Raw genomic sequence first — 23204 nt, 5'->3', positions numbered from 1 at the left:
AAGTCCACGGGTCGTCATAACAGAGTGAAGGATATGTGCATCGTGTTACAATGTTAAAAGCACGTAATTGGAGTGAGTAATTGGCCAGTTTGGGTGCTCGAAGGGGCCTGAGAGTGCGAAGCAGACATGGCAGCCCATTGATTACAAGCCCCTGGGGGGTCCAAGCAGCGCCTGAGAACATTAGCTGTTTTTAGTTAAAAGCAAAGCAGACGACGGTAACAGAAGACGAGGCCTCTTGACTTTGAAGAGTTGTGTTTAAGGTCAGATTCAACAGGTTTGAATATAGTACAATGAAAGTGACAGGTTTGTCTCTTAAACTTACCTTAGTGGTTTTGATCTTGTTCCCTGTAGCACAGCTCCAGCCCTTCAGATCAGGAAGGACTTTGCATTCCTCCCCGTCGAGGCACGGGTGCATCTGGCACCACCACTTCTGCTCCACTATCGAGGCTAGCAGACACACGCTGGGGTTAGAAATGTATCTTTTCAAGTTGTCTTTAGGCCATCAGGCCAGTGTTCACTTCATGAAATAATGAAACGTATTCCAATAGATGTCAACAAATAAAAACTAAAAGAAAATGTGAAATAAAAAACGAATCATTGTTGTTATTCAAAGTCATGTTCAAAGACCTGATCCTACACCCCAATTTATCTCTAACACTGCATCTCTGCTAACAAAGCCACAGTGTTTCCCTATTACTTTCTCCACTGTGGCGACCCGCCATATTCTAATTTGTTCCACCACAGTTTCATAATGAACCAAAACATCTTTTAACGCTCCTCATAATAACATAGGACATCTCTAGCTTGGAGGTACGGGTCTACAGGCCACTTGCAATATATTGAATGAACATTTTACTTAAATATCATGATGGCACACATGTTGTCTGTCTGTTAGTCGCCATCCCGTAGGCTGGGAGCCAATCGACAAGGTAGTGCATGAGTACTTTACATGTGTCTGACCCTGCACTGATCACTGTCTGCTGTCCAACAACATTGTTGATGTAGTTAGGCAGCGTTAATGATGTGATGCCACTTTTGTTTGCAATTCATCTAAGCAGATTTAATCAGTAAATGCTGTTTATTTTTATATTGAGGAAAACATAATTAAGATTAATAGGCCGAAAAGAGCTTTAAAGCGATATTAGAACTTTTGGATCCGAGGCGCATTAGATTTAAGTTCCGTGGGTTTGTCATGTTTCCCAATCAGTATGAAATATCCAGATTTGGGACTATGTGAAGTAAAAGTTGGAGGATTTGACACATAATTATCTTTTTATTTAAAAAACAATCAATATAATGTTCCAAACCTGTCTCAGCTTCCTGCTGTACTCTGAACCTTAATTTAGGACATAGTGTATGTTTTGTTTCAAGCACACCTCCGTGATGTGGTGAGCTTGTGTGTCACAATCTCACGATCTTCGAGCCTTGTCGCACACATCCATGTGTTTAAGACTGAACCACAGCTTGTTGGGTAGATACAGTACATGTTGTAGCCCACTGTACATGACTCATCATGTGTGAACCCCCCCCCTCTGTCGCCGCCATAAAAGAGAGCATTAAGCTTCTGCTACTCCATTGTGCAAGACATCATTTAAATATGGGATATTACAGAGGTCATTATCTACACTCCACACACCCTCCACCACCGTTAGTGCTCTTCCTAATGAAGAGAACGGTTATTATAATCCACATATACCACCGGAGCTTGGCCAGGGTAAATTGCACAGAATGGATACTTTATGATACAAGGGAATCAATTTGTATCACACAGCTACGGTTATAGCGGCAGCGCGGCGTTAAAAACTGCATCAGGTCAACTGCAAGCAGATGGTGGTTGTGGAACAGCGGCTATTAAGAAGCCACAAAGGTTCCCAGTGAAATGAAATGGGCCTATCGATGACCAAACATACATAAAGTGCATGGGACACATTTCACTTAACAGTTAATGATGCTTCTAAAACGTGAAGTCTGAAAATATCTGGGAGCCCCAAAAAACTCAATTGATACTTTAAATTAAATTAAATTTATTATGGGTGTAAATCTCTGCTTTGACCTTGATGATCAGGCATGTGTTTTGCGTGTTTGTGCAGTAAATGACTTGTAATTCAGCTCTAATGCTGTTAGAACACGAGGAGCTGAGCTATAATCAGATTTTTATGTTCAGGAAAATCACGACATTTATCCTCTGATGAAACACTGGAATGCTTTAATTACATCCGTGTGCCAGTATTGAAGATCCCAGTCTTTGGAACGTGGCCAAAGCATGTTGTTGTGGAACAAGTGTGACATTAGCTCGCCGAAAACCTACGGCAGATTGTCACTTGTAATTTAGCTGTTTATGAAGCGCTTACACAATTTACCAAACCAGGTTACTCATCAACGGTGGTCAATAGTAAGTTGAAAGTTTAAAATACATCTGATGATTTATGGGCCAAAAGTTGCATGTTTTTAGATTTTGACCAGTGAAAATCCTCCAGCCCTACGCATCAGTGGAGCAATGCAACTTATATTTACTGAAACACTTATCTATTTGATAAATTTACTTTAAATTGTAATTACTCTATTTATTCCCAAGCCTCTTAAATCTTAGCACTTGTCTTTTGGCAAATTCTTACTGTGTTTTCACTGTCTAGGAAAGATTTGTTTATTTTCTGTACTTGGCTTTATTGTTGGAGTTAAAATAAACGAATGAATGAATCTAAGTCCACATTTGTTTTGAGCTTAATCTCTAAATATTAATATAGACCCAGCTCAATCCAGGGAGGAGCTGGGTACTTTTCTTAAAGTACTTGCAGTGCATTTTGAATATAAACGCATTGAAACACTATTGATGCAGGTTGTTTACTATTGGAGTAATCAAGCATTTTTATCTGTGTGGTGCTGCTGCCTATAGGTCATCCTCTTCTGTTGAGTGCACACTGCAGGCATCAGTCCATCCACTGGACTTAACCCGTAACCTGCTGCTTCTCCAGTCCAGTGGATGGATTTAATGCTGATCTGATATTGAGCGCAGGAGCAAAGTGGGACATGTCTATTTGTTCCCAGTTAGTGATTCTGGGAGGGTGGAAAGCACGGCTCTCTATCTCCAGGAAAACCAAGGCTTTGCTGACACACAGCAGTTTCTCCTCTCATGATGAAGTAGTTATGTGATGTAATCTGCAGTTTCACTTCACTTGATCTGAGAGCATAACAACTCAGTTTAAAGCCCTTGAAGTTTCCTTTGTATTTATGCCAGTGTTTTTGAGGCTGATCTGCCCCAATGCGAATGTGCATTTATCTCAGGAAGTCACTGTATGTTTCACTGTCAGTGAAATGTGCAGGTATTTTCCGGCTCCTTCTTTTTGAATTACGCATTCAAATCTATTCAAATTTCCTCAGATGTCTGGAGGCTCATTTATCTCCATGTAAAGGAGGAGGTTGTCTCACACAAAGTTGAGCCAAAGGTAAATCCCTGGCTGGAGAAGAAAGAATAATTAAAAGGTTAAGTGCTGATCATTTTTTCTCGGCGATCACCCACAGAGCTTTAAACGGAGGCCAATGGCTCACAGCTCTAATTTGCAGAAAATGTCAATAGCAAAATGTCAAGGAAAAGGTCAAACATGATTGGATCCAGAGTTCAGCCACAATCCTGCACTTTTTAGACCAAAGCGAAGCAGCCACTTCAGTCTGACCCATTAGTATGCTAAGAGGCCCTCTCAAAAAGTCATTGACTTAACGGTCTGCAGTGAGCAGCCCCGCGTTCATTCATTGGCAAAGAAAAGAAAAACTATTTGTATGGGCCCAGGATTCACCGGACTCCACTCGCTGGGTGCATTTAGGCAAATATGGCAAGAGACACGTCAGACTGATGCAGTTCATGTCCTCAGTAAGTCGGACAGCTCCAATGATTGAATTACAATATCTATATTTATTTTTTACTGTTTGAGTATTTCTGTCCCAACGATGGTTGGGTGCATAGATCTGGTGCCGAGTTCCTACCGAGCCTTTACCTAACCCACATCAAACACAATACAGATTTCACTGCCTGAGCTAGCTATTAGCTTCCTCAAGTTTTTAAGAGTTCTGCACTGATATAATTTTGATTGGTTTGACGTCTGAAAACCTTCCCTAGATATTTATCTGATCTTTGTAGTCCACACATGAAATGAAACTACAGTACCCATGTTTCACCTTGTGTCAGAGATAAACAAAAATCTTTAAAATTTGGACTTGTCAGGGAAAGCATATACACCTAGACCACTCTGGAGTGCGCAAGTTTTTCTTCTCCTGAATCTTTTATTGCACCTCCAGTACCTTGCTGAGCCTTTGAGCCTGGTGAGCGGAGAACGCTGTAATCCTTCTGACATTTTATAGACTAAACAATTTATTGGGAAAATAATTAAAAACCCACACCCAATGGAGATTTAAAGTCAATTTAAATTCATTAATTCAGATCAGTTTTCTCGAGTCTCTTCTTCATATTGCATAAAAAAGATTTGCGTGCATAATATAAGTAATACAAGGATTTGTTTTTGTGTAATTAGAGGAACTACTTATATAACTTCAAACAATACTTCATGCAGTAATGCATGACAAAGCTTTCTCTCATTTTATGTCGTCTCCTGACAGCATCTCTTAGAAATATGACTTAAGAGGGTGCACTGGAATACTTATATGATGATCTCAGCAAAACTAGTGCTCAAGATTTGTGGAAAGGAGTCTCAGCAAAAAAAAAAAAAAAATGGAAGGATAGCCCATGAAATATTCAGCTGCTGGAGCGTACCATCTACACACGACGGGGCGGCTCTGGTGGTGCCGGCCACTTGCCCAGGAAAGCAGGAGCACTTCACAGTTTGCGACCGCTCCTCGATTTTGTTCTTGTTGCAGCAGCGGTGCAGCGCCACCACCTCGCAGGTGCCCGTTCGGACCTCGTGCGCTGCTGGAGAAATGACAGGGAAAATGGAATAATCAGCAGTGGTGTAATAGTTATTGCCTTCATCTCCACACCCACTCGGCTGGCCTTAGATTGAGTCCCATAAGAGTTTCTCTCCTGGGTCTCTATTGCCGGCTCCGCTCCATCCCTCTCATCCATCTCAATATGAAAAAAATTACCAAGGAGAGCAGACTAGCGAGGGTTCCTTTTATCAGAGGGTTCACATATTCCCATCTTAATATGCATATATTCCTTTTTAAAGTATCATTTACTTGAGTGGCCTAACATTTTTTTAAGCACCTCATTTTCATTTTAGGCTGAATGCTGGTCTTCGTTGTCTTTAGATAATGTAAGAAATTAAATGGGTATTTCAGCAAATTAGTAATTAAATTGGGGGAATCGCAAGAGACAGTTTAAAAAGAAATAATGGTCAAACAGAGGCCGAGATAATGAGTTTTGAATCCTACATTTCCCACAATGCAACAGAAAAGATCAGTTGCTTCCACTGAATTGCATTCAGTGGTGTTTTGCATCACATGACTGATAAACTGATGTGAATGTTAGATCGGTGGGGTGCCCCTTTAAACATCCGAGTGTTTGCTTCAGAACTTTCCTTATTGTGATTTAAAACTTCTTCAATAGTATGAGTCAAGCTTGAAAAACATTGGAACATTTAATTCCCACCATGCCGTTCTCCTGACTGGTCCCTGGCTCCTAATTAACCAAATCTGTAAATCCCATCACATTCATAACAAATATCTTCTAAAAGAACTGTGAAGCACTATGTACAAAGACAATAGTGGTCCTGCAAATGGAGTGAATAATAAAATAATAAAAACTGGTTTCGAAGATTTTTTCTGGGGAGAGTAACGTATTCCTGATAAATAACATATGAACTTTAATTTGATTTACTTCTAGATTGGCATGATGACATCACCAGGGTCATGATACCTTTAAGACCTCAATGGGACTGGTCCAGCCTCATGACATTACGAGCATAATTAAGAACATTATTATTGTCCTAATCACTTCCTTTTATATAAACACCTCAAGTATGAGACCAGTGTTAGAAACAGATATCGATCCAAATTTTCCGCGATGAGTCGAAGCACTTTTAGAAAAAGAAATTCCAATATTTGAAGGGGAAAGTGCAGCACTGCAGTTTTAAGAGACGGTTTCCAGATCACGCTCCGATGGCTGAATTATTTAGAGCCGGAGCTGCTCCATTCTCTTTTAATTGCATGTGACATTTTCATGAGTTGTCCTTCTGTGGAGATGCTCTCTGCCGCTGAAGTAAACAATAAATATGAAATGACTGTGAATCTGATCCTCACTGCAGTGGCTCAGCTAAACCCACTTAATTACACGTTTACCTTATATTAGTGCATAGCAACAGTTTCCTGCTGCTGGAAAAAGCACCTGCTGAGACTAACTGTGCTAGGATCAGTTATGAGACAAATTAATATTGGTCTATCAACAACTGCTTTAGCTGTGTGTTTGTTTCTCTCTCGTGTATCTGGAAACATGACATGACGCATTCTTCAGGAATAGAATGTGGGCTCAGGTACGCATGTGTGGAATGCTAGACTAATGCTGACTGTCATTTTAGTATGAGTGGAACCATGGGCGGCATGCGGATTGAAGTTGGGGATCAAACCACCGACCCTCTGGTGCTTGGTGCACCACAGTCGAGCTAGAATTAAGCTGCTGGTAGAATATACACAAACTAACTAACTCACTCGACACTTCATTAGGAATAAAGAGTTACAACTAATGGAGACTATTACATTGCACCAGAGAGGAGGTTCTGTTATTCAGTTAGCTGTTATTAATATAAATGGGGTGGACAAAATAATAGTTACAGTTATACTGCAGTACAATTCAACAGCAACACAAAGTGCAGCCTCCAAATCGCCTGAATAAACCCCGGTTTCAACATTATAACCTTAATGAAGGGCGCAGATATTGCAGGGCTGTTTTATTAGCCTGCAGTACTTTGAGTTTAGTGTTCCTAGTAAACTGCTACCTAAGTGTGTGATTGAACAGCAAGTAGAAAAGGACAAAACTATATATAAAACAAAAAGACAGAGACAGGAAACATAAACTCCGTTGTGATTTTACATTCACGTCCTTCATACATCAAAAATAATGCAGGTAGTCGCCCAAAGGTAGCGGGATGCTTCCTCGAGTGCAGCCAAAACAAGAAAAGATCTGAAAGACAAACAGCCAGCCAGCTGAGCTGCTTCATATGTTTGTAAGAGGAGTGCTGCCAGAGTCTCTATAAAGGACACGCTTCACACTGAGAGGCTGCGGTTGTTTCTGACTGGATTCGGAGTTCTACTCGCCGACTCGGCTTCACCCCCGCCAGCAAGATACAGAGGAGAGCATTGCAGTCAGGAATCAGTGTGTCCTGCAAAGCCACGGTCCAGCTTTCATCATGCTGCGCTGCCGCTGGGACACAGAGGATCCCTTCGGCTCTCGACAGGCTGCTGCTGTGGCTCTGGTCTCCAGAGTCTTTCAAAGTTGTATAAGACGGGATTGCCATGAGATTTAAATATCACGAGGCTCGGGCGCCCTGGTGGAATAGGGTTAAGATGCATGTCGCTGGTAACTGCAACGTCCCTGGTTTGATTCCAGCTCGGGATTCTCTTGTTGAATGTCACACTCTTCTCTCTCTTTCAACCTTTCTGTCACTATCACAAAAGGCAGAATTGATAAAAAAAAAGAAAAGCATTTATACATTAGGGTCATGTAACAAGAGAACATGTGAGACTTTTATCTAAGATTAAAAAAGTCCATCAGACCAATGGCGCGGATTCCCATGACAATATCTCTTGAACTTTCACTGGGTACATGGGGGCGTATAATTTAAGAGTCAAAGGGAAAAGGGGAATTTGCATTTCAAGGAAATTCAATGCAGCTAGATACACAGAGTGGACTCTATTTGAAGATATATCTGGGATAGAAAACGATGCCATCTTTGTGTCAGAGTCTTTGCAGTAGCGATCAGAGGATGGAGTCACGGTAGCGAGGTCCTCCTGACACATGAGCTCAGCCAATCATGATCAGTCACTGTCAATCATGAGGTTTCACAAACTGATTAAAACCAAACTCACTGGAAAAATAAACAGTTGAACAAACGTCAGGGTGAACTTCCCACACTGACTGAACCATCTTTGAGAAAAGTGTATTTGATATGTATTTAGACTTTTTAGTTTGGCTCATACCTCATTTATGATCATAGAGGAGGTGTGATTCTTGACAATGCTTTTCTTTTTGCAGAAGTGTTATCCATTATACGAGTTGTGTTGCTTTTCCTTTAGCTTAAAGCCAAACTGTAAAGAGTGACATCCAAACAACATGAAAACAGCAGAAAAACTATTAATATCTTTGTTTAAATGATCAGAGATCACTTGGGGGTAGACAGGAGCAATATGTGATTGCAGAACTTTCAATAGGTAATTACACGTTTCCAGTTTGATTCCCCGAATCCTCTCAACACATGTGTCACAGTGGAAACGTCTAATAAATCTGTTTTGAATAAATTCAGCAACAAAGTGTGCTGTTAGTTTCAGACGGACTGAGCTTTCAAAACCCACATTGAGTGAGTCAATCATCAGTTATGTTTCCAACAATATAAACTTCGCTGAAAATATAAATAAATAAATCAGGGCACAATGCTGTGCCACCATACAACATTTTAAAGATAGCTGATTTAAGGTATGAAATGAACATTCTGTCAAAGGATAGGAGACATTTTGGACTTCTTGTCCTCTTTCATAAATTATCCTCCTCCTCCTCCCATTTCTTCCTCCTCCTCTTGCTCTCCAGGGCAATCGTATCTCGAAGTTTGATTAAAAACCTTTCACTTTCGTCTTTAGTGCTCGTTTCTGTCATTTCCAAGCACGACTTGGTGTTACATAATCCAAATGTAGTCACATTCATAGCTGGGATATTTCCCCTCAAACTCAGATCTGCATTCTTTCTACTGCTACTGGTAAGGTCTGTTAGAAACACCTTCGGTCACTTAAATTTGTGATTGAGGCAGTTGGGTTTTGTTGTGTTGAACTGTGTGAAAAATTCAGAATAAAGTATTTATGCAAATGCCCGAGTACTTTCTGGAGCAGCAATTACCACCAGGAACACGGTGTGGGTTATACAGAGTCCAGTACTGCAGCTGCGAGTGACTCAAAGCAGAACAACCCCCCCCCCCCCCCATACCAGAAAATCAGAATACACTCATGAGGGCTGAACACTGACTGTGTATAAAATGGACGTAGACACTGGAAGGTGAAGCCAATGCATTGTGCCTAAAAGCTGTATTCTCTCAAATGACTCTCAAATGACTTTCACTGCCAGCGTCCTCCATTTTCATAGCAAAGCAATGCAACATGACTGACTCCTGCCAGGTCAAGAGGGCAATCAAAAGGTCAAGCTGATGGTAATCGCCCTCTGCTGGCTCAGGAGACAAACCACTTCAGACGGTCCGATGTGTTTCTAGAATATATATTCACATTTAAATGGATCATTACACTTTCCCCCACATTCAAATGGATCTTTGACTTTCCAATAGAATTGATGGCTCCATCATATATAACCTTTTAAGAGATGTGTTAAACCCTCGAAGCTGCTTGGGATTAAGTTCTGACCTGCTCCTTTGACCCAACTCCAACATAAACTGCCAACACTGAGCCGGTCACCAGACTGTATTTGGGTTTTTAACACGCACTTGTTCATTTTAGCGAGTCCTTTGAACCAGACTTGCTTTCAGTGAGAAGAGATCGGCTCTTTCTGTCTGCTCGGCGCTGAAACTGCTCTGCTTGAGAGGCTTAATGGTTTAGTCTCTGGAGACAGAGGAAACTGCACATAATGCATCATTTGTATCGTTCATGAGGCTGTTGTGAATGATAATGTAATCATTGCTTTGCTTCACAAACATTATAGTGTGCAGCCAAAACTCTCAGACGCAGAAATGATCTGTGCAAACCTCCATAATGACAAGCAGTTGTGTTAACATTGACGAACAGCTTGTCCCCTTTCTGTTATTTAGTAGGTGGCGCTTTGGAGAGGGAAACATGAGGAACTGCTTTACTCCAAACACAATCAGATTCAAGGAGCCAAGCCCAGTGCAACGGAGCATGAGGATTTATTGTTTCTTCTTCACACTGGGACCTGTAGAGGCTCCGACTCTTGGTTACTGCTCTCTCAAGGGTGAACGCAGAGTTTTCCTTCCTGGGCGAGATGTGTTTTTATGCAACACATATGTCATTTTTAGTGCAGAACGTCTGAGGTGCTGCGTAAGCAACAATCCTTGATGTATATTATAACACAGGATGTACTGAAAGTCAGACATCAAGGTCACACACGTAACATTTACAACAGGGAGGAGAAGCACCTTTAGCGATGCACTGCAAACTGAAACTCCACCTGGACTATCTGAGTGCCACATGTCTAAAAATACACAGTGGGAACAACCACATGTGTTATTCCGCTCAGGTTCAAGATCCCCCATAGCAACATGTGTTCTGATTCTAGCCTCTATATTTTAACTCTCTGCACCCACTCTGCCAACCATCAAATATAAAGGTACTGTGTTCTGAGATGTGGCACATCATGAAAGTGCCACAGAGATGCATCCAATGTCTGTTGTACTTTTCTCATGATATAAAGTTGTTTCGATAAATAAGCAGATTTTCACATAACTGACTCATTCTGTGGTTCAAGGTTTACTCGAGAAAGAAAACAAAACATTAAGTAAACTAAAATTCTCATAGAGCTTTACTTGTAGTAAAAATCTCTTGATTTTCTGGATGGATATTTTGATTAGCAGCCATAATATTTTAACCATCCAAAGCAGACCTGGCTTAATCTACAAGAGTGTCAAATAACGTTTGGACTTCTGAATAATCAATGAAATTGGGAATTTCCTCCAGAAACCAGATCCATTCTAGAGTGGGTGGTCACTGTCACGCTCTGATACTTGTTAAATTAATATTTTATACGGTAATAAAGCTCAAATTTCTTTATTTACCCAAATTACCAACAAATCCTGTACGCATCCCTTGCATTCTAGGGGCCTAAATTATGCACAACGTCTAATAGCCCAAAACACCAAAGTTTAATTAGAGTAATTTGCAACATAAAACTCAAAACACTACACACAAACTGGGGGTGGAAGGATTATATGATGAGAGCCTCAAACCAAGAAACACTGGACAGGAGCATATTCACTCTTGGCTACATCTTGGCTGTGGTGGCTCTCCCTGGAAATTAAAGCACACGCACACACACACACACACACACACACACACACACACACACAAATATGACATACCAGTTATATGTTGTCAAGGACTCCAGTAGCAGCTCACACTCTTTTGAGACAGAAAGTTTGTAGGAAGTCGAGCACTTCTCGCCTCCAGAGTTTTTTCCGGTGGCCAAGACCACGGCTGTTTAAACTGCTGGCACAGGCAGAGGGGCTAATCCGTCCGAGGAGCGAGGTGGTCCTGAGCCGTTCAGACCACTGGCAGAGGGGATGTGTGTGTGTGAGAGAGGGGCGGGAGGTAATGGGGGACACCTCTCAATGGCAGTCGATGTGGGGGTTTAGGTTAGTTTCAGCATAGAATTGAAAATGATTGCATCTTTCCAGATTCACACTGACGAGTGGTCACTGTTGGCGACGGCTGCCCACCTTTAAATATTGTTATATTTTTCATACAAACTTATAAATTACATTATGTACAACAGAAGATGGGTTTTTAAACATGATCTACCCATAAATGTGGATTTTTTTTTGTGCATCAAATAAATGTGATATTAAAAGATAAACTTATTATTATTATTATCATCTCTTTAAAAATTCTGGATATAACCCAACGGTAGACACTAATTAAGCTGAATCAGATGTCCTCACAGCTTGTGAGCCCAGTCGGCCCGGGAGTGAATCTGTCTCTCTCTTCTATCCACTCTGCCTCCTTGCCGGTCAATAAAGGACGAGCACGAAGGTGAACAGGATGACCACTGGCACTCATTAATTTTGTATTGCAAACATCCACCGCAGGACCGACTCTTCAGTGGCAGTGTGGCTGTCTGACAAGAGCGAGCAATGGCAAACCTTCTGTCTTCTTAAATCAGAGCGCAAAGTAAACTGACTATGCCTAGCTGTCAGAGAAGATGACGGTGTGAAGTCGTCTTGCTGACACAAACCTCTTATTTACAGCGGTCAGAGCTTGTATGTCTGTCACTAAATCAACTCGTCTCCACGTTAAAAAAACAAGAAGCTCCTTGCTGGTCTTTGTTTTCCTCTTTGTCGTCTCCTTGTGTGGAAGAAAAACAGTTTCTCTGTTTTTGTTCAGGGTTCATTTCATCCCTTGAATGATAACAGGTTTACAGCTACAGAAAAATCACCCCGGGGAAAATAGGGGGGTTTCGCCGGCTATCGCACAGGAAACCGATGCAGGCAAGATTATTCTGATTCACTTCCTGCTGAAATGATGAGGGGCCTTGTGCGGGGATCGCTGCCAATCAAAGCCGCGCACATCAAAGCACCGCGCTCCAGTCTAATTGGTCGACAAAAGAGAAGAGAGGTGCGCGGTGTTGATCATGCTCACAGATGGACATCCTGTTTCCGAGCAGTGCTGCCTGCGCACCACCAATTACCTGAGGCGGTGTATTGTCAATGGGACTCCCGGTGATGAAACGTGGGCTGGCCTCTTCTTGTAATGTTGCTGAGTTGCCATAATTGATCTCCCTGGGTTTACGAGTGACGATTGGACAACAATTTTAATGAGGCCGGGGTAGACTGGTTTGACTCATACCTCCAAAATAGATGTTTCAGTCCAATTATTCCCCCATTTACCACTGTGACATTTTATTTGTGATGCAGCACGGTGAGAAATCTCCTTCCCGAGCACCTCACATGAGAAGTGGCAGCCACTGTGGCAGCACTCCTCCGTCTGTTTGTCACGAATTCCCCCCCCACAGTGATGCAGGAGGTCAATGCTGCATCAATGTGACGATGTTGAGGCTGAACACGAGGAGCAAATCCAACAAGCCTGATCGGGGGTGGAGCTGAATGAGCAGATGGTGGAAACAACAGGAAATACAGCTGAACTTTGTAATGGTCCCTCCTGGTTTGCTGTGTTTCCTGAGCAGCAGTTCACTACGTTAAGTCACTGCCCATCAAAACGTTCCCTTCCATACATCGACTGCAATACACCTCCTACAGGGGATCTCCCATTTTACACATCAGTGTCAGTTTACGAGTGATAAGGAGCATGACTCAGACGGTGCATAAAGTCAGTTTAACACCTCTAAGAAAATAACCCCCGGTGACATCAGGGTTATTTCTGGAGACTATATTTTTAATGGTATAATAAACCGTGGTTATAAAGCAGGTGTGTGGACTATAACACGAGAAGGAATTTACCAGGCAGAGGGAGCAAAGCAAAACCAAGTTGCACTGTGGGAAATGTAGGCTGCAGACTTTTGGAGCTTTGAGGGAATTCACTTGTAAACTAGGATGAATTGATTCGAAATTGGAGGTCAAGGTCACTGTGACCTTTGCCTTGTGAAGGCATTATCTAAAGAATGCCTCGAGAGAATCCTCTCAATGTGTCACAGATGTTCACATAGACTCACAACTTAGTGATTAGACTTAGGTGGACAAAAGTCCAATCATGTATTTGGCCTGAAACAGGATATCTCAAGTCTGCCTTCAGGGAATTCTTTTTCACATTTTGACCAGTTGTCTCTTGGACTCGAAGATGAATTGATTAAATTCAGGGGTCAAAAGTCACAGTGACGTCATATTATTGTGCAGGATGTCAGGAACACCCAGACAGACTGAAACGGATGCATACAACTGCAGGATGATAATTAGAGTTTTTATCCATCTCTTATGAGTCCCTCAGCATTATAAATTGTAAGCGCGATATTAAACAGCTGGAGTAGCCTTTTAAAAAACATTGTTTAAAGAAATGTGTTTTCCCAATAGAAAGGAAAACACACTCACACCCTCAGTGCGTGTGAGGATGCGAGTGTGTGTGAATAAAGGAGCATCTCACCCAGGCAGGCTTTGGCTACCCAGGCATAACTTGTTAAGACCAATTAATTTCCATGGAATTTATTGGTTTAAATATAGAATACAGCATGATTATTTATAAATTGTATCTTGTTTACCTGCACATCTGAAGAGTTGCACACTTTCTATAGTGTTGATTAAGTCAGAACTGCTGTGATTGTCACAACCAATGAGACGGAACAGAACATGACATGAACCGAGCCGCACACGCTACAAGTGAGTATTAAGAAGATAACAGAACCGACATATTCTGTGCGGCTGTTTGTTAATAATGCTCCGGATGTAACAAGGTAGGGAAACAGCTGCGGAGCCTCGTGAACATCTTCAGGTTGTGACTCGGCCGTCGTCGACTCGCTCGGAGACAGAAACGGGAGGTGACAGCTTTAACCCTGTGTGCTGTCGTCTCACTGGAGGATTCATTTGTTCCATTAAGGAGCTGGTTTGTAGAGACGGTTGCACCTGATAACCAGCAGCAGTTCTTATTGCAGCAGCTGAGAAACCAGTTTCATGAAGCCAGAAAGGCATAACCAGATGCTTTTTTAGTTTTTCTGAGGTTCTCACCTGCAGCTCCTTCCGCTGGTACGGTCATCTCCCAGACACTGACCACGAGCACCATCACGAGTAGAGCCACTTTACTTCCGATGTGCGTGTATCGCTCACTCATCCTGCGAAAACAAAGAGGAGGGTTACCATGAAGCCGGCCGTAGTTTGAGCAGCATTAGACGGTTTATTTACATTTGAAGCCAAGCCTCTCTGCCAGTCTGCACGTACTTCTCAGCATGGGCCTCAGAGTTGAAGGCTTCATGGCACAGAACAGGAAGAGGTCGCTGTTCCACGAGCTCACGGTTAAACTTCACGATAGCTTAGAGTGTCGAGATGCATATTTGCTCTCATCACACAGAGATACAGACTGTTATCCTCCTTTCAACACAAACTACAGCTGTGGTGTGAATATGCCCCGGCTCACTGTCTCCGAATCCTCTCCTACTTCCCGCTCGCTCCTCCAACGGGAGCTTCTTGCAGCGGGAGCATGAACAGGAGGTGAAGACCCTCTGCTGCCCCGACAGGCTTCCCTAAGCCCCTCTAGGCTCCACAGAGGAGCGGGAGGGAGCGAGCAGGCCAAGGCGGCTAATCCGTCCATCCGCAGCAACTTCGCCTCTGCACTCCCTCTTCCTAATGAAGTGCGGTGGAGCCGAGGCCACACTGCATAAACCATCTGGCCCAGTGTGTTATCATTGACAGACAAAGATCACATTTCAATCGGGGATGCAGCAGCGGCACGGTAATTACTGGAAGAAGCGCGGTATCGTATGGCGCGAGGGTACAATGTTACAAGCTGCGTTTACGCCTTATTTACCGCCTCCCGCTTCTTATCTGCCTGCCTCATTGACATATAGATTGGCCAAACCTCGTTGGGGTTCTCAGATTATTTGTGTAATTAAGTTTATTTTGGCAGAGCGAACATGACCTTTTTGTGGGGATCTTTTTTTTTTATATATACCTGCCAGTGTCTCAGAGGAATTTGAATCAGTGTATCAGACTGCCCTCTATCCAATTATAAATGAGGTGTTTTGTCATCATGACATGCAGGCGGGGAGCAGACTCTGGCTTGGGTCTCTCCAGCATGACATCACTTGTGAGGGTTTTAAATGCCCGTGTTTCTTGAGCCTTGACTTAATATTTATTGATTAATTCATTGTTGGTCCTCTTAAAGAAAAGCTTGACATTCAGTGAGATACTCTCTGGATGCTGCCTCCTTCAGTTTGCCATGAAACAGCTTTTACATTTAGACAGAAAACTGGGATTGGACTGATGTGATGTTCTGAGATCAATCACTGACACTACCTCTCATCACTTTTACACTAACACAGCACTTCAGTCCAATTTGATGGTACTTGAACTATTGATGTTTTACACTTCAATACATAGTAATTCATAGAGAAATATACTTTCTACTGTACTACTTGTATTTGAATGCAGGAGTTACATACTAATACTAATACTACTACTGATACTACTAAATTAGTAAATTACAGCAAAAAATATATGGTTTCTCTAAATGTTTGCATAACTTAACCTAATCTCCCCAACAAGAAGTTCAAATTAGCTCTTCATCACATACAGCCTTATAATATTAATTATACACCCACACATATTTTTATTTACAATGAATCAATATCCTAAATAATAGTAGTACATTATAATAAATAATATATCACTCAGCATCGTACTGTATTTTAGTTAATTTTGCCTATAGCTAGTTTTACCATTGGACTGATCCTAGAACTCCTTGGTGTTCAAACTATGAGGGCTAACAATTTAGCAACCTAGCAGGTGGGTAACGCTTTGCAGGGAATGAAAAGGCATAAAGACAAAGGAATAAGATGAAGCTATTGGGAAAAGATTCCTCAGATGTATTGTAAAATGTCATAGACAAAACCCTGTATGACTATAATTACAATGGTTGTGGTGCAAGTGTAAACAATATTTAGGAAACTGTGGCAGGACAAATTACAAAATTACAAGCCACCACAGTCCATATCATTTTTTTTATGAGTAATGATATTAATGATTCCAAATTTCCGATGCTGGCTGGGCATAATGAAAATATCTGAACACCAGCTCATCTAACCACTCTTCCACCAGAGGAAAAGAAAACACACCAAACACCTAAATGGAAATTGCTTTTTTCCTAGTCTTCCTGTGGATGTTCCCGTCCCCAGAATGATGTCACCCTTCACAGAGGCCAAGACAGTTAGCCTCATGACACTTAGCAGAAAGTTGAATGTAGCTGTGGACACATGGAAGGAGATTCACTCAAATCGTGAGTGTGATAGGAACGTAATGGTGAGGTTTATGTATTTGCTGAAATGGACCTCAAAGTGCCCACCCAGGTGCTCTCCTTAGAGCGGCCGGTGCTAACGCTCACCTTCATGGTGACAGATTTATTGCCACTGGTTACCTCACGAATGGGACCCTGGACTGAAATGGTGGCCAGTCGATGTAACTGTGCAATTTAGGGCGATGAGGTGTGTGTGTGAGAAAAGGGTCATCGGTGACAGCGCAGGGCAAAGCTCCACAGCATCATTTGTTGTGCGCTCTATAAGAGTGCAATTCTATAAATGACACCTCATTGTCCCTGAATGTGCTCGGTTGTCATCGGTGCACCGGGGCCGCTCTGCAGAGCGAGTCGCTGCAGATTTGTTAGAGTTTGAGGCCATTTTAGATCCTGACCTTGACTCTAAGCAACTTCGACGAAAATACTGCTGCTTGACTCGAGTCGTCTAAATCCACCTCTTTACCTCTTTACCTCTGTTATTGCTGAGATAACACATCAAGGGGATCCAGCCTGTATCCAGTTCACACAGGTTTTTCCATCTGCTGCTTTAACACAGTGTGGCAGCTCTTTCCTGCTGTAGAAGAAGCTTCAACCTTTACTTATGCACCTTCCAAAAGTGTAAGATTAAGTCTGACTCTACAGCAACTGCATTAGAAAATATAACCTTCTCCATCCTAATTTAAAACTGCATTGATTGGGTGTGCTCTACGGTGAAGGTGAATTTACATCCCACTGTGGTTCGGTTCGGTTTCCCAGCTTTCCTAAAAATGTCATTGCCAAACAGAAGCAGGAAGCTGTTTCCATTGTAAAAGGCCTGATAGACCTTCTGTTCACTACCTGCCCGGCCGACTAAGACATCACCTGGCTGATGTACCAGCCCCCAGCAGCTGAGGAGCCAGATACTCCCCCCCCCCCCGCTGCCCAACGCAAAGCTCCAAGGGGAATGAGTTGTTGGAGAAACACCACAGCCAATGAATGCTAATGATGCTGCATATCTGCTGGATGTGTAATTAGGTAATTATCTGTTTACAAAAATTGGCATAATTACTTTATTGGGTGTCAGTGTTGTGACAAAAAAAGAAACTTTAATGAATTGAATCAATTGATAAGTAAATGCATAAATATAATCAAGTCAGATGCATCAACATCAACCTCCAGCCACCGACTCATCGAGCCACATGCCTCAAAGCGGGGGGGGGGGGGGGGGGGGACTCCTCAGTACAGTGAGCCATTAGACTGCACAGGGCCACAGCTCCCACGGTCAAACACAGTACGTACATTTCAGGAAAGAACTGATGCACATTGGGACTATAGGCAATAACGCAGCCTAGATCCTTATATATTTATTGTACATTTTAGAAAAGAATAAGCATTATTTGTATTCCTTTTTTTAATAATTCTTAAAATGATTTTACTAAATTGTTCCCCTTGTGCTGCTGTGTCATTTGTGAATCTCCTCTCCTCTCATCTTGCTTTAAAAAATAAAGCTATAAAGCATATATTTGAAAATGCTGAATTACTCCTTTAAGTATGATGATGACCCTAATGATGATGATGATAACCCTACTTAAAATAAACTTCCTAATAATTACTTTAATTAGTACTGAATAAGTGTCACACATTTTCTAGTGGAGCAAAGTCCCAGATGGTTTTCGAGAGTAAACGAAGTCAGTGGCTTACAAACTGCCAATAACGGGTCAAAGTTTGAATTGTGCACTTCAATCTGACAGTACTTCATATGGATGCCTTTTGTCACAGGCTCTGATGTGGAAAACAAATGTTTTGCAGATTATTGATAAGTGTGAAAGATGAATGCACATTGAAGTTAGGAGGATGGGGGGGGGGACAATCATTATAAACTGAAATTTAATTGATATGTGCAATCATCCTTAGATTTTCTTAGAGTGCTGTGTTTCTCCTCCTGCCAGCAGAGACAGAATTTCTTCCTGTCTTCAGTTTGTCATGCGTCGTACTTTCATATGCAAATGAACGCCTCTTTATTAAGGAATAATACATATTCTTTCCACAGGTGCCACCTCAGTAGTTCGCCTGGATTCGTCTGCTACAATTTATCCAGAGATTAGACTTTTCATCCCTTTGTTATGAGTTGGCTCTGTTGTGGGGTGTATAAGCCTGCGGTGTAGATCATCGGATTTCCTTTCAAGAGTACAAAGTGAATTTGTTTAAAACTGAATGAAGCGAGAAATCCCCGTCTCCGACCCAGACTCCGATCGCCTCTCCGTGAAACAGATTGAACGTTGGCGGACCAGTGAGCCCCGTTGTAAAAAGACTCCACTTGAGGATTGACCTTGGTGAGAGGACATGGTGAAGCTGCTTTCAGTCATGCACCTCCTACGCATTTCCTCTGTATCTTCTCCGGAGGAGGAGGTGGTGCATGTGTGAACGCAAATGTCCTCCTAGTAAAAACACAGCAGGTGTTGACAGATGCAAAAAACTAAGAAAAAAAATATCTCCCTGTGAAAAAGCGGCGTAATACACGTAAAAGACAACGACCAAGATGTGTAGAGAGGTTGTAGTGATACGAGCTGACACCAATGTCTGCAGCGGAGTTAATCTGTCACTTCCTGCCTCAGTCTGCTGCACCCGGCTGCTCCACCTCTCGCCTGAAAAATGCGGGTGGCGTTATAATATGAATGATGAGGATTTGTTGCTGTTGTGAACGAGTCAGTGCAGAGAACCTCCCTCTGTGTTGTGAATGTGTGAAAGGCAAACTCTGGGTAAACTCCGTAGCCAATTCTCCGGCTTTCCCCCGCAGGTCGTGTCTGAAAACGGCTTAACTGAGGAGCTGTCGCCTCGGAAAGATTTTCACTGTGCACAAAATAAAACCATCCTATTGTAGCTTCCACAGCAAATTCCCACCTCTATCAAATCAGAAGGAGCAGTGACATTAGCAGGCTGCGAACATGCCCTCAGCCTCATACCCGTACAATAATGTAACGTGAATTATGAACAAGGCGGATCGGATTTCCTTCTATGATTTGCTTTGATGCATTCATCCAATTTGACTATTTGTCTTTTCGATGCAAGATAAATAGTTTTTCCGCAGTTTCATTTATTTTTAACTGCTGGAAAGAAAATACCATGAATGATAAAGTTGTGACAGGTTGAAGAGCAGCGCTGCGTGGCCGCGTCTACTATCACTTTATTGCTGTTGATGGAAAAATAATAACATTTGCTATACGTCCGTCTGGAGACCCAGTGAACGACGCCCGAGTTCGTCACTTTGACCAATCATTTTTTATTCTCCTGTACTGAGACTGAACAACAACAAAGTGGCGGGCTAGGTTCCCTTCCTCTGCTCCTGGCGGCCATATTACGGTTTCTGTCCTCTTAACAGCTCATTAGCATGTCACCCAGTATGTCAATAGAGACTGTCTGCTTGTCCCAGTTCCACACTTAAAATGTAAAGTACACTATGAAGCCCTTCTAATGAAAAGACTGTGCTGTTTAAGCATATAGAAACTGATGTGCCATGTCCCTTTATACTCAAAGTATACACTGTAGGTCTCCTTATAGCTTAATTCACTATGGTAACATGAATTTCAACTTAAAAGCAAAGAAATATGAAGTTAAACGTGTTTCAGGCGAATAATTATTTTCCAACTGATTAGTAGTTCCGCCATTGACTAAATTGACTACTGCATTTTGTTTGTTGACAAGCACAACAGGAAAAAAAAAATATTTCAATACTTCTGTGAAAATGCATTTTCAAACAAGGGCAATTGCATGTTAAACTATTTTCTGTTTCATCATATAAACTTGAAAAGAAAACTTAAGAATCTTAAGGAAAGTTGAATATATTTCATAATTTATTTTCCGTAAGATTTTTTTTTATCTGATTCTGAAGAGGGGCAAGGCTGAACACTTAAATCAAGGACTATTTGTGGATCCACGGTCTGACCTCTTTTTTCCTTGTTGTCCCATTTGTGTCATTTATTTCCTCCTGTGATGGGTTTACATACTTTTCATTAGCCCGCAACAGACTCTATCAACCTCGGCCTATTAATAGTAACTATTGTTTGCAGAGGAGCGTAGAACTGTGTAATTCTCTGTCTATACTGAAGGCCGACAATGAGTTTTTGAGACTACTACTACACTCCAAATCATTTCAATAAAATAATGTATTTTCCACATGACGTTGAATAAATACTAAAGGCTTAGTTAGTTGTTAGAAATCAATTATTTTCCACTGATTCTTTAATCAACATTGAGGAAATGTAGATGTTTTTAAATATATAACTTAAATGTAATATATTTATTTATATTGGTATGATAAAGCTAGTCTAGAATATGACTCCATGTGATAGACTTTACTACAGAATATCCCTTTTAAGTTTTGTTCTTGTGAATTATAAGGGACATTTTCACGATCCTCACCTTTTGAAATTCATACTGCATTTCTCCCTTCTCCTTCATTGAGATGAATATGAATCATTTTCACATCAGATCTTTGACAACTGGACTCAGGATGTGTATGACTTTGCTGTAACATTGTTTTTTTGCATTTTAAACTGCCCAATAGTGTCATATATTATCCTGCACAGTGAGGCTCAAATAGTAGAATGAAAAAAACACATTCTAAGTGACAGGCGACTCTACGTGTCTAATTTAGTGGGAATGGAAAGTTTGTCCCTGTTTCGGACACTTAGGGGCTCATGAGGCTGTCGTATTTTTCCATAAATATCTCGCCTGTAAGCAGCTTTAATAATGAACTGTAACGTGCTTTACTTTCATGCCAGTAATCATTTAAAAAGTATAACATTCAATTTCCAGTTTCCCTCAATTGTAAGAAGTTTCCCCCCTTGAAATGCACAAGGCAAGTGTGTAATCCGTGGTAACACACAGAGCTTGCAGGGCGGGCGTTGGGAGTGTTATCAAACCGTTAGAAGCCGGACCTCCCCTCTCTGTCTCTGCAGCTGGATTCGATTTAGGGATTACCGCCCCTCTTCCCCTGCCCCTGCATCTCTATCTCACTCTTCACTTGGACCGTGACAGAGCGACTGTCACCTCGGACGGCTGCAGGGAGCCGATTTGCTCCGTCGCGGAACAAACACGGCCTCGTTCGCCAAAACACAGATGTTCCCTTCTGACAGCTGAGGAGGGAAGCTCTCAACCCTGTCGCGCCCAACAAGGGAGTTTGCCCACTCTTTGTCACACGCTCGGCGAAACATCTGCTACAAATCCTGCTCTCTTCACTTCATAGACGAGACGAGACAGCTGTCACGGCCGTGTTGAATTTGACGTATGAACTTGCGTACGGGACTATTATAGGATCCTTGCTGTGGCACATCGTCCTGACGACTTGCTAATCAAATCGTTACGCCTGTAGCGAGACGGCGCCACGTGAGTCTCGCTCCACATTCTGTCATGCGAAGACTGTCAGAGGCTCGGTTCCCTCCTCGGGCCTTCGAGCTCACTTCTGATTTGCTCCTCGTGTCTGATTATATCTGCGTGACTGTTCATATCAGTTCTGGCATGTAATCTATAAACTCGAGGCCCGACAGCTGTGCGAAAATGTCCACACGTGACGATAAATATGTTTTTGTCGTGTGCTCCAATCACCAATCAAGTTATTTTACACTCTGTTTCTATACAAAGCTGCAGAAAGTAGGAATTTGTGAATTTACTTTGGATTTCAGCAAACGCAATTCATCTGATTCCCTCTGGTTCTGATGAAAACTGCAGAAAGTGACACACACACACCCAATATCTCACAAACACAAGAATCACCACTGATTTGTAAATGAAATATCTCACGTCTCATGTGAGAGGGAAACTGATTGGGACACCTCCAGCTGCGGCCTGAATGCAGCCAGAGCGCGGACGGCCTTGATTCCAAATATCTCCAGAGAAGAAGCCCGGGCAGAGAGCGAGTATCAGCGCTGTTACCCGACACTGGGGCTAAGTGCCCTTTCAGGGAGTTAACCACCAAGACGACCTTCCGTAACGACACGTGGAGATGCTATCTGAGAGGCCACGCTCATCAAAACCGCAACAGCCAAATGGCCTCAACCTTAGTTTTCCTTTGATTAAAGTGTCTATGCATCAGCGTCTCATGCTCCACTGTGCTATTTCAGGCCAACCCCCCCTTCGGATGGCACCATCAGCGTTTAGAGGCGCTCCCTTCAGATCGCAGTGTACCTGCGAGTCTCTGCTCTTCTTTCTTTTTATAGTTGAGATCTGATAACACCACAGCTTATTGTTTGCTTCCCTGTAATTGCTCTCTTAGCTGAGGCTTTATGAATTATCAATGACCACAGTCTAAATATTTTAGTCAAAGGTAGCACATCTGTGGCACATTCATCAACAGACTGTCTCACTGATATATTCAACTGATATCAATCAATTTA

The 23204-nt window shown here is 42.2% G+C and overlaps 1 protein-coding gene across 1 annotated transcript in view; it reads right to left on the bottom strand.

The window, feature by feature from the left end:
- LOC128428658 (chemokine-like protein TAFA-2) overlaps positions 1 to 23204 on the bottom strand; it is a 53360-nt gene that overhangs the window by 6458 nt on the left and 23698 nt on the right. Inside the window, exons 2-4 of the mRNA XM_053414881.1 lie at positions 14556 to 14659; positions 4763 to 4918; positions 323 to 447 (exon numbers count right to left, since the gene is read on the bottom strand). Of these exons, the coding sequence (XP_053270856.1) occupies positions 323 to 447; positions 4763 to 4918; positions 14556 to 14658 (384 nt within the window). The 5' untranslated portion in view covers position 14659. The remainder of the gene's footprint in view (positions 1 to 322; positions 448 to 4762; positions 4919 to 14555; positions 14660 to 23204) is intronic.

Source organism: Pleuronectes platessa, chromosome 22 (genome assembly GCF_947347685.1).
Source record: "Pleuronectes platessa chromosome 22, fPlePla1.1, whole genome shotgun sequence".
In the NCBI taxonomy this organism is placed as follows: domain Eukaryota; kingdom Metazoa; phylum Chordata; class Actinopteri; order Pleuronectiformes; family Pleuronectidae; genus Pleuronectes; species Pleuronectes platessa.
The sequence above is the reverse complement of the archived record's forward strand: the minus strand, read 5'-3'. Positions and strand labels throughout refer to the sequence as shown.